This window comes from Schistosoma haematobium, chromosome 1, assembly GCF_000699445.3.
Source record: "Schistosoma haematobium chromosome 1, whole genome shotgun sequence".
NCBI classification, from domain to species: Eukaryota; Metazoa; Platyhelminthes; class Trematoda; order Strigeidida; family Schistosomatidae; genus Schistosoma; species Schistosoma haematobium.
The window spans coordinates 84,312,033-84,323,876 of NC_067196.1; the positions used below are offsets into that span (position 1 = coordinate 84,312,033).

Below are 11,844 nucleotides of genomic sequence, written 5' to 3' on the forward strand. Positions count from 1 at the left end.
CTTGCATTTCGAGGGAGAGAAGCGCATTCCAAACATTCTGGCATTGTTGCTCAGTGCTACCAGAAGACTCTGCATTTTGTCAGCGTCTTCATCAAACAGGACTATGTCATCTGCGTATTCTAAGTCGATAAGTGGACCTCCTGGTAGGAGATCAATACCCGAGAACTCAGTCGACGAGAATGTTATTTCCATCAGTAGATCTATGATGAAGTTGAACAAAAATGGGGAAAGTGGACATCCTTGACGGACACCACTTGAGGTTGCAAAGGTAGATGACAGTTCGCCATAAGCTCTGACTCGACTAGTAGTGTTCGAGTAAAGAGCCTTTACAAGGTTTATGTACTTCTGGGGTACGCCTTTCAATGACAGACACTGCCACAGAATCTCGCGGTCTACCGAGTCAAATGCTGCTTTTAAGTCGAGAAAGACCACCATTGTCGAACGCCGATAAGTATGCCTGTGTTCTAGAATCTGACGAATGGTGAATATGTGGTCGATGCAGCCACGACCAGGTCTAAAGCCAGCTTGGTTCTCTCGTGTTTGCAGTTCACGAGTCTTAGTTAGGCGTCTGATAATTATCGAGGCTAGTATTTTAGATATTATATTAGTTAAACTAATCCCTCTGTGGTTGTCACAGGATGATTTTGACCCTTTCTTATATATTGGGACGATAAGTGATTGTGACCAGTTAGATGGGATAACGTCTAACTCCCAGATTTTAGCTAAAATATTAGTCAACCTAATCGCTAAAATTGGACCACCATCCTTAAAGACCTCTGGAGCCAGTCCATCTGGACCAGCTGCCCTTCCTTGCTTCAGATTAACTATGGCCTTTTGAACTTCAGCGAGTTGGGGGACCTACTTCAATGTTCCATTCACACTGTCTGGGAATGGAGGGTAGTTGTAGAGTAGCTGAAGGCCAGCTGAACTGTTCTCTGAAATGTTCCGCCCATCGTTCTAAACGCCTGGACTGGGAGCAGATGAGTGTATCGTCTTTTTCCGATATAATCTCACTTACACTTGACTTTTATTAGTCTGTAAAGCTGTCTTGTGTTCCCTATAGTCGCCGCCTTTTCCATCTCTTTTGCTTTCGTTGCCCACCACTGCTCACGGTCGTTTCTTAGACTTTTTCTTAACCTAGATCTGATTTCTTGTCGCTCTTCCTCATGTTCGGAACCTGATGGGACGAGTTTGCGAGAATCCATCAGTGTGATAGACTTTGAAGAAATCCACTGGTTCTTTGAAACTCTGTGGTTTAAGTCACTAATAGATGTCACTGCTGTTTCCACAGCTGCTTGTATATCTTTCCAAGCAACATCTGGGTCAGCCTCGTCTTCAGAACTACCTAATCGTGACCTCAGTTGTTCCTGGAACCTACTTTTGGTTTCCTCGCTACTCAGTTCGGTTCTAATGGGTCTTTTTACTGTGGCTTTTTTGCGTCTAGTGAGGTGCAAGCAGATGCGTGCCCGTATTAAGGCATGGTCGGAGTCCAAACAGGTACTCCAGAACGAGCGACAATCTTGTACCGACCCTCTCCAACGATGACTGATGGCAAAATGGTCTATTTGAGTCTATCGTTGGTTTGGTGTAGGGGTCGCCATTTTAGACGATGTCTCTCCTTATGCTTAAAATCTGTGTTTGCTAAAAATAAACGATTGTCTGAGCACAGTTGCAGCAGACGATCACCATTATCTGTTCGCTGATCCGGAATACTAAAATACCCACCTAAATGCCTTTCTGTTTGGTTTAAACTACTTATCTGGGCATTAAAGTCACCTGCTACGAGTACTGTGTCTGAGCGTTTAGCTTTCTGAAGAAGTTCGGACAGCTTTCTGTAAAATTCATCTTTCACATCAGCTGAGCTGCAGTCAGTGGGAGCGTAGGGAGAAACGACAAAAAGGCAACGACGTGTGTCCCTATCCTTCCGAGTTCTTACGGAGCCGTTTAGCCGAACAGCACATAGACGACTGTTGACGGGGATCCACTCTAGCAGTGCTTGTTCCGCCCTCATGCTTAGTGCTATGCCTACACCTGCCAGTCCACGAGAACTGGCCATCGGGTCACCAGATACACGGAGGGTGTATCTCGTTGGCTCTCCGTTTTGTCGAGGTGAGGTCAAGTGAATGACCACACTGGGATCCTGTATGCGTGTTTCGGAGACACAGCATACATCAATGGAAAGAGATTCTAGGGTTTTAGCCAAGGAAGCCTGCTGACCGATTTGACATAGAGTGCGTACGTTGAAAGCTCCAATGTGTAGTTTGGAGCGAGGTTTCAGTAGACCTGGGACAGAGTTTTGAGCACTAGAATCGTTGGCTATGGTGACACTTGAGGAGGAAGTTTAGGGTTGAAAGTCGATGTAGGAGGAATAATAGGAATTGAAGAGGAAGGTTGATTATGAATACAGTGGTCTTGGGTTCTGTTAGAGGTATGAGGGCGGTTATCACTTCCCGGTTGCCCACACCGTGGAAGGGTTCTTCTGGAGGTACCTGAAAAGGAAATTGGATTAGAGGCGGTCTCAGTGACCTGAGAGCGTGACCGCAGTGCCCAAGGGACAACTGCTTCAGGCCGGTCGCGCACGACATTTTCGTGGAAGGTTTTTAATGTGTTAGCTCCGTTCTTCAAAGGGCCTTACTGCCAGAGACGGAAATCCGTGAGGTAAGGTGAGGTGTGCATTTTTAGGGTCGACCTTTTCTAACCCCACCCCTCCTTGTGGGAAGGCAGCATCGCTGTCATGCTGGTTGTCTGAAGGAAACACCTTACTGCTGTCACACCTCTGTACAGTCAGCAGTACGACCTCGCCTTCGGACCTTGGGTTTGCTGCTTTTAGTCTTACCGCTCTTCAACCGACCTGTCTGACATGGTAGGACCTTGAGGAACGGTTGTTCCAGCCAGTATAGCTCAGTTGCTTCATCACGATAGGCAAGCCCGACCACCACGTCAAGGTAGCAACAACGGTCCTCGCGAGTCAATCTTTCTCGGGTTTTGAACAACCTAGTAAGTATGACGGAAACCAATAGCTTGGACACAATCGGAAGTAGACTTATCCCACGATAGTTGTTACAGGAACGACGTGAACCCTTTTTAAAGATAGGGACAACTATCGACTCATTCCATGACGTTGGTACACTCTCTGTAGCTCCCAAACCTTTGAAAACAACGTCGTCAATTCCTTAGTCAGAACGTCACCACCATCTTTAAAAAGAGCCGGAGGTAAGTCATCTGGGCCAGGTGATTTGTAACGCTTCAAGAGTTGGAGTTCCTTGTGGACTTCCGCCTCATTTGGTGGATCAGTCGTCACCGGCCATAGAGGGCAGGACAGTCTGACCAATGTTGTCGGAACAGCAGGCCAGTTGAGCTGCTCCAAGACGTCGATGGATGTTAGTGATTGGCCTCCCGTCATCCTCACAGATTGTTTCGCTCACACTAGACTTCTTGCTACCAGTGGATCGGATGAGTAGAGTCCACTTTCCCCCTCGAACTGCTCTCACGTGGCCACGTGCATACAACCATTACCACAGAAGTCCTACTCACTGCCTTCTCGCAATGGGGTGTTGTTTACGAAATTGAGAGGACGAAAAGCGAATGTCCGGCGGTGGACCCGGAGAGTCCACCTAGGGGAGTTGGAAAACGCTGATTCAAAACCAATGGTGCACATGGGCTCCAGTATCCTGAGGGAACAAATGGAGTATGAACCAATAGTTGGTCACCGGCCACCATGAGATTGCATCTCCTTACGATGCTCCACTGCCTTGTGGATCAGACTTTTAGGTCGAAGGTTCCGGGTGTGGCCCCCTATGATAACCACGTGCTTCGAATTGGGCACCCGGGCAGTATCACAGCCCTCACACAAATCAAATGGGATTTTTGTGGCGCATATGTATTTGGTGCGTCCTTGTAACAATATCTATGTGTTCAAATAAATAAATTTCACTGTGGTTATATGGGTTGTAGTCTTTGAACAGACATTTTCGAGCCAATTCCTACGTCGATGACCTAATGCTTATTTATAATCTGCTCTACTTAACGCAAAGTTTGAAGTGGTAAGATAAAACCACAAGCTAACAAAAATCTCAGGACTTACTTTCAGCTGAGGTTGACTTCGATCGCTTTTGACTTTGTATTTCCATTGTAGGGGAAGCCAGTACGGAATTGTGACCATTATCTTTACATCCACGTTTAAATGAGTAAAACTGAGCCAAAAATGTTTCCGCTTCTGGATCCTACCAAGGTTTAGCGATGGATGCATTGGTTATGAAATAACAAAGCTATGCGAACAAATAGACTAACAGAAATAACTAGGATCACTGATATTTGGGACGTGACAAAAGCGGATACACTTGTTAGTAATAACCTTAAAACCTACACATTTTTCCTAAGAACGGACTTCCATTTCTACTACATTTAATCTAAATGGTCTGCTTCGCTCCAAATGTAATTAATTTGAACTATATTATAAATGTGAACGCACTTGATTGCTTTGCCTACAATCATTTCTGAACTTTCTATTTTGTTCAGCTGTGATACATAAAAGCCTGGAATAATCCACGTAGATGTTTTCTCACCAGGGTACCACCTAAAAGTAAGCTATTATCAGAGCATAACCTCAGATGTTTTTATTTAGTTAAAGAAAGCTGCTTTGTACCGAAAAAAAAGCGCATGTAACAGCTGCCAGGATACCTAACGTGACGATCGTCACAAACATGTAAGCTACCAATTCAGAAAGAAATCTGGGGACGTGTTTTTACTGATGTGTAGTAATATCATGTTGTTTTGAAACTTAGCTCACCTTTTTATAGAGCAGGACATCTGGATTTTCTTCGATTTCTCGTAACCCAGCCTGGAAAACAGCTTTGTTGCGAGGTACCCCGTATTTATGCTTGAACTTCTCATAGGGAAATATATCTTTGGGAGCCAGAAAATAACTGAAAATTGTTTTAAAAAAATACAAAATATGCAACAAGCCTACACTTCGTGAGTCCCATAAAAGAAAATGGGATATTTCCCCTTCGGAATTGGAACATCCTCCGGAAGAAGGTTAATCTAGCACATGAGAAACAAAGCTTGTTTCTTACTCGTGATGGCCAGTGAGGATGACCCTTAACTTTAGCGAATATTTTGTCCCCAGGAGAATAAGCCATCGACATAGACAACAAAAACCCGCCAGGACCGTATGCCCCGCCCTTAAAAGTGACTTTAACAAATCAGACGTTGGTCATCAGGTAAAACCCATATTAACTCTTCCACTAAGTGCATAGTGTTAAACTTCCATGCTTCACGAAAGCACTCGTTGATTCTAAGTATTTTAGCCAGAAGCTTTATCCATTTGTTATTCTTCAGAACAGTGAAATCCTAACTTGATATTAGTAAACTTTAGTGATGAGACCTCCTTCCCATCACCTTGAAGCAATTTACATGATTGTATCACTTTTTATGGGCAGAACATCAACTTTAAAAAGTTTTAAATGATCAACAATGGCTCTCGTAGTCATGGCAATATCTACATTTCAGTAAGACCTGACCTGTCATTAGAAGATAGAATGAAAAGGAAGATAGCACTAGCTGAACTTGAAATCCATGGACAAAACGGTGAGGAAACTCTCTACCTAGTGGGCTTGGGAATAGTCAGGTCTTGGAAGCGGACTCCGTCAAGGTCTGTGCGGATAGGAGTGATAAAAGTGGAACCAACATGAGGTAGAAAACACGGGTCTAAGAAACAACAAACCTCATTATCATTAATTGGTTGCCTCATTACCAATCGCCAAAAGCTGGAGACAACCGAAATGTTCTGCTTCACAGAAATGGGTAGATTAAAGTCATCACCATCCATGTTCATTGGTCAGTAACTTCTCTCCTTTATTTTGATGTTAGGCTCTTTTAGATTATTGGCTACGTTACAGTTATTTCTTGCGCCCAGGCTTTATGATTCGCACCTGGTTATAAAACACTTCCTCAAGTACCTTTAATAGGCAGACCGGACAGTTAAAGTAGGTAAACCGTTGGTGAACTATCAAAACAGTATTGTACAGTGTCAGAGCGTGGATTTTCAAAGTGAACAAGATTGCGGAAACAATCCAGGAGGCAGAAGAGTTTTGGAACCTACATGATTTTAAGGCAATCAATTTGGATTGGAAATTGAATGACTGAACAGTAACATATATGGCGAATTTTGAAAGCTCATTGTGTATGTACAGGAAGGGACTCACATTGTTATGGCTGATAGTGGTTCTTATAAAGAGTTTCTCAGGTTTTCCGATTCTTCACTTCAGTAGCCTCTAATCACATCACGTTTTATTGAGTCGTGATCCAAAGTATTTTCAAGGCTCAATGTAAGCAACATCGTCAATAGTTATGGAGCATGTTTTGAACCTGTATTGTTACTGGTCCTAACCGCACAATCCTCAAAGCCGAACATGAGGTAACTGGGAAAATAGATATTTAACATTTAACACGGAGAAAAGGTCAATAATAGTGAACGCGGGAACATTCATTCAATACAATCAGGTGGCATGGCTCAGCCTCTTGGAGGTGGCCATTCTGTATAACATATCTTTACTAGCGCTAAATATATTATTCTATATTTAGCTTAAATGTGTTCTTCACGAACGGCAAACGCTATAATTTGGATTGTTACGATACGATGAGTCAGAATAGACAATGATGTGACTTCCACGTACAGATTAGACAGTCACATCATTACATATCTACAATTTTAGGATTAGATCTATTATTATAATAACACCGATAACGAAGCAGACCATAATTCTGCAAAACGACGCTCGCTTGCGAACAGGAAGTTTACTCCCAAAGTGATCTGCATTCTTCACACTTTGTCTATGTGTTAGTGTAATTTTTTTCTGAGTTTTATCCAAGTTAACGGTTGAATATGGTTTTGCTCCAGCTTACTAATTGGTTTCTACTTTAGTGTTGCTTCGGTATACCCCAACTTTTATACCACCGGCTTTATCCTTTTTCATCCGTCTCTAGAATATTGTTTTTTCACAGTCACAAGCTTTTGCTAGAATCTATTTAAAAACTAACATTTAATAATGGTCATGAAGAACACATGTAAGAGACCAAGATGCCGGTTTTCTGTCACCTTTGGTATTCATTGTGACAAATGTAATGGTTAGTTTCATGAAGCATGGACGGATCTTTCAGTAACTGATTATAAAGACTTAGTAAGTAAGATTGCATGTAGGTATGTGGTACTTCTAGCACGGATGCTGAGGATCTGTTAAGCGACATCATTCTTCTGACAGTTCTGTGGGCGAATTTGTCAAAAATCCTAAAAAAGAACTATCTTAGAACCTACAAACACATAAAGACGCACAGTAAATTAAGGAGAGTCTTCGAAAACACTAGCTTCTATGGAACGTGAATGGAATGAGTGAGGACATGCTTAAATGAGCACCTCCATAACATCGTCGGAACTAGACTTGTAAACCTTTGATCTAGTTTGGCATTGGTACGTCTATCTTTGCTACTGTACTGATAAACCTAATTCTGAAACTGTAGATTTGTCTACCTAATCTATGAGATGTTACGTGGAAGTTACATCATAGTCCGTAGCGACTCGTCCTGTCGTGATCATCAGCATCATGACGTCTAGAGCTTCAGAAGAACACACTTAATCTGGGGATATAATAATATGTTTAGTGTGAATAGGGATTTGATAAACCGAATGATCACGCCCACGCGACCAAGTCATGCAATACCGATTAAGTGCTACCGCGCTCACTGTTTTTAGCCTCCTCCAAGTGTTGCATATTGAATATAAGTCCTTTCAATAATTACATATTCAACTTCTAAGATCGTATGGTTAGTAAGCAATATTGGTACGGAATCTCCCAGAAAACGTTTATGACCAGGTAGTGATCTACAAACTTGTGTCCCCCAGCACAAACTTCCTAAATACGACTGTGGTCCCCAAAACCTCTTCAGGGGGCTGAATCTCCGTCAACAGGATTAAAAGAGATAGAATGTCACCGTAAAAATAATGAATAGTCTTGGTTTAGTAAAAAACTCAGCTAGTGAGTAAGTCACTAAATCTGTCCCTAAGCTAGTCTAACCAGTCATCAAGGAGCATGGGAATCCAAAACGCAGCCCAAACGGCAAACGAAGAGGACCCCAACCTAAACGTGCCTGCAAACCGGGGAAAACGATCACCTTTTGAGATGATTCTCTCACGATTGCAAATCTCAAGGACAGCTCTGACCCTCCTTTCAGTCTGCAGGACAAAAATGACAGGATGCTTTGGGAAGAGCTGAAACTTCCCTAACTTAAGCAATTACCCGTTACACAGCGTACTCGGGTGAAGGATCCCATGCGCCAAAATCATCCAAGATTCTTTTGTGTAACCTTAACTAACACTGCTGACGCAGAGGATATTCTGCGGGCCAGTTGCTTTGTGAAATCAGATGTAAGAATACTTTGCAACATACCACACTCTGGGCTCAGTCTCATCAGGAACGCTCCTTAGAGACGTCGTTGGATGTTCTTTTATGAAAAAAATATCACTGTGAAAGGTGTCTCAGAAAACACGAACCCTGATTACCGGACTATGGTATTCTACAGCGGAAATTCATAAAGCAGCTCTCGAAGCTTTATGACGTATTTTCCCAGCAATTGGTGGGATTATCCAGGAAGGGCTTGGATTCTAGACCCCGGGTAATGAAGATAACTCCTTTATCCTCGTAGGTGTCAGTTCCCACTCCAGAACCTTGTCGTACTGATAAACACCGATCACCGCCTGAAATTCATATGCATCCGCACATTCTACATGATGCACGGATCAGGCACAAAAGCAAATTGAAACTGACTGTCGCACTTGTGGTCTGTCAAGAACAAAGAAAAATTGTGGAAGAGACGGGAACTACCAACTCACGAAACTTTGTAGGTAGGTTATCTGTCCATTCTCATAAGGACGGGGAAGCTCACACGTTTCAAATAGAAATTATAAACTGCTTATGTACGAACTCTGTTAGTTTACTGAACAAAATGGATAGGTTGCGTGGATTATGTATGGCTGACAATATTCATCTGATAAGACTACCAGAAACATGGGCATCCTCTCATATTAAGAACCAGTAGATGACAATGTCCTACATGTGTTTGTGAAACAAATACAGAAGAATAAGAATGGTAGTGGGGACGTTCTTACTTGGTAGCACATTAGATGTAAACCCAAAAAATTTTCAATCTTGATAAGCCTGCATGGTGCTTAGTAAGACTAATTAACACCTCGAGGTGTATGATTGGATTTATCTGCAGTAGGCCCACTGCTGTCACCGAGTACGACAATCGTATATTAGAGGGATCAACCCTCTGTTTCCGTCCCGGATACACTGATATGCTGATTCTATGACACTTGATTTTTTACTAAAATCGTCTTCGCCGAACAAACGCACAATGGAGGTGTCAATTATACTGAAGCCTGGTTCTTCACCATCAGTGAAGATCTGAGATCATCCAAATATGTAAATTTATCGACCCTCTGGAGAAATGGTCCGACGCCGTCAGGCTCAAACTACATATTTACAAAGAAGGATTCCTAATCGATAACTTTTCAATCCTAGTTCTCATGGGTAAATGCAACTATGCTCTCACAGCCTTTAATTTTACCAGAGAACTGAGCCAAAACGTTCTACTTACAACAGGCGTTGTAATTACTAAAGGTCAGATGTGTCACTATGATAGTTCAATCCACAGCAGGTAATACAAGAAGTCCATCGTCAACTTGATGTGGACACTCATTAGGATTTCTTCCTGCACACGTTCTTATATGATACAAAACAGTCTGTCTTACAAACGGTTCTCATACATTACAATCAACCTAAAGTCCTAAAGAATCGCACTCTTCGAATTCTAAAACGTGAAAAGCACTACTACTACAATCGAACAAGCAAAAACAAAACGTGTAATTACTCGAGAGCTTCGCCTGCTATCCAACAGGACTCGCTGGAGTGGACCTGAGCACCGGCCTGATTATTAAAAACTTCAGTGCCTAAACAAGAAAACTTCACCTGGTCCGAAAACCATCATTTTAGTCATGCTAAGAAAAGCGGCTTCAGTTTTGGCAAGACCACTTAAAGTAACGGTCTCATATTTGCTAAGCCGAAGTACGCCACCAGAAAGTCAGAAGCTGGCTAACATCACACCAGTTCTTGAAGAAGGTCTGTGTAGCGAACTGGCTGGCAGCACTTCTCCCCATACCTTCAAAAACTGTGGAGTCCCTGACATGCAGCGGTTTAAGTGACTACTTGCTGCCCACAAACGTTTTTCACTCTGACAGCACGTTTTCAGGAAGTGTCATTCTTGTATAATTAACCTACTGACCGAGTTGGACATATGAATAACCATCCATGATCTCAATTGGGAGGTTGATGTCATATACCTAGATTTCTGAAAAGCTTTCTACAGGGCCAATCACATATGTCTTATCGATAAGCTCAAACTGTTGGGTATCAAGTCACCATTAATTGATTGACTTAATTCATATCTAAACACTTGACCTTAAAAGGTAAAGGCGAACTTAACTGTTTGGCCGGATACGGAATATTTAGGTGGGCTCCTCCACGGTTCAATGCTAAAACCTCTACTTTTCCTAATTTACATAAACGACCTTCCTCAACAAGTATCGAAAGATTTATCACTTCGCAGGCGATGTGAAACTCTCGAGAGAAGCTTGAAACCAAGATGATTATCTGGCACTTCACGAAGATTTGACTCAACTCCAAAGTTATGCGGATAACCACGTTCTTGCCTTTACCACTTCAAAGTAGTCCATATGAGACCTGGTGCGGACCACGAATAAAATGTAGGCGACTCGTCTCTAGAGGCATCCAAAGTTGAAAAAGATCATGTAGCATTGGTACGCTAAATGCGACAAAAATGCCCTTCCACCGAATCGTGTACTGATAACTTTGAACAGTTTGGCATTAGAAATTCCCACCAAATCTTTAGCAGCTTTGTTTGACCGCACTTAGAGTATGGAAATATAGTGCTTCCTCCCTCACCCCAAAAGGATAAGAATACACTGAAACGTATCCAACGGCGCCTCAACTCACTGAACCTTTACCCATAAGAGTATAGATGTTTTACAGGTGACCTTCTAATGATTGACAGTATCCTAAATACCCATGGAAACCCTTTTAAATACATAGTTAAGCTTAGTTCCAACACAAATATTAGAGGTAGCACCAAGAAATTGGAGACAACATATCAGAACGGAATGTAGGCACATCGTTTACTCTTTAAGAGTAGTCAAATGTCGGAATTTGCTACCAGATGAGCCAGTTTAAGCGAATTCCCAGGAGTCCATCAAGAGGAAATTTGACTATATATCGCCATAATTTACCAGTATGTTTTCTCTTTTATCGTTAAACATACCTTGATTCCTTCTTGGATGCATCAGTGATCCACTCATAAATGATACTGAAGCCAGTTTAGCGAAAGCTTCCTCTATTCCATCCAGAACCGTTTGGACCATTTGGGGAGATATCGCAAGAGGAATGGTCATTTAATAGTTATAAAAATGGAATACGAAGTATATAACTGGAGAAAACAAATAAAGCACGATGTGGAGACTGTGACATGAAGGATGCTAACTACAGAGGTTATTAGACAGTAAGTCGGTCATTTATTCACAATGTCATATACCGGACGGCCCATCTTTACGTGTAACTCCGCCTGTAGCTGTTCTAGATTTACTGCCGGTCCCAAGCCTGAGTAAAGGAACAGGGTTGGGAATGTGACCGGCAACTCCATCTCATACAAAACAATCTTGCTTAAACCGCTAACCAGAAAAGATGGTTTAAACCATTTATACTCTGCCCTCCGAAT

General features: G+C 42.3%; 1 protein-coding gene across 1 annotated transcript in view; it reads right to left on the reverse strand.

The window, feature by feature from the left end:
- Positions 1 to 11,521, reverse strand: part of HDGFRP3 (hepatoma-derived growth factor- protein) — a gene marked incomplete at its 5' end in the record, with an annotated part of 29,703 nt that extends 18,182 nt beyond the window's left edge. The window contains 5 exons of the mRNA XM_012937333.3: positions 4,085 to 4,223; positions 4,790 to 4,925; positions 4,970 to 5,043; positions 5,076 to 5,183; positions 11,360 to 11,521. Of these exons, the coding sequence (XP_012792787.2) occupies positions 4,085 to 4,223; positions 4,790 to 4,925; positions 4,970 to 5,043; positions 5,076 to 5,183; positions 11,360 to 11,521 (619 nt within the window). The remainder of the gene's footprint in view (positions 1 to 4,084; positions 4,224 to 4,789; positions 4,926 to 4,969; positions 5,044 to 5,075; positions 5,184 to 11,359) is intronic.
- Between the last annotated feature and the right edge of the window lie 323 nt (positions 11,522 to 11,844).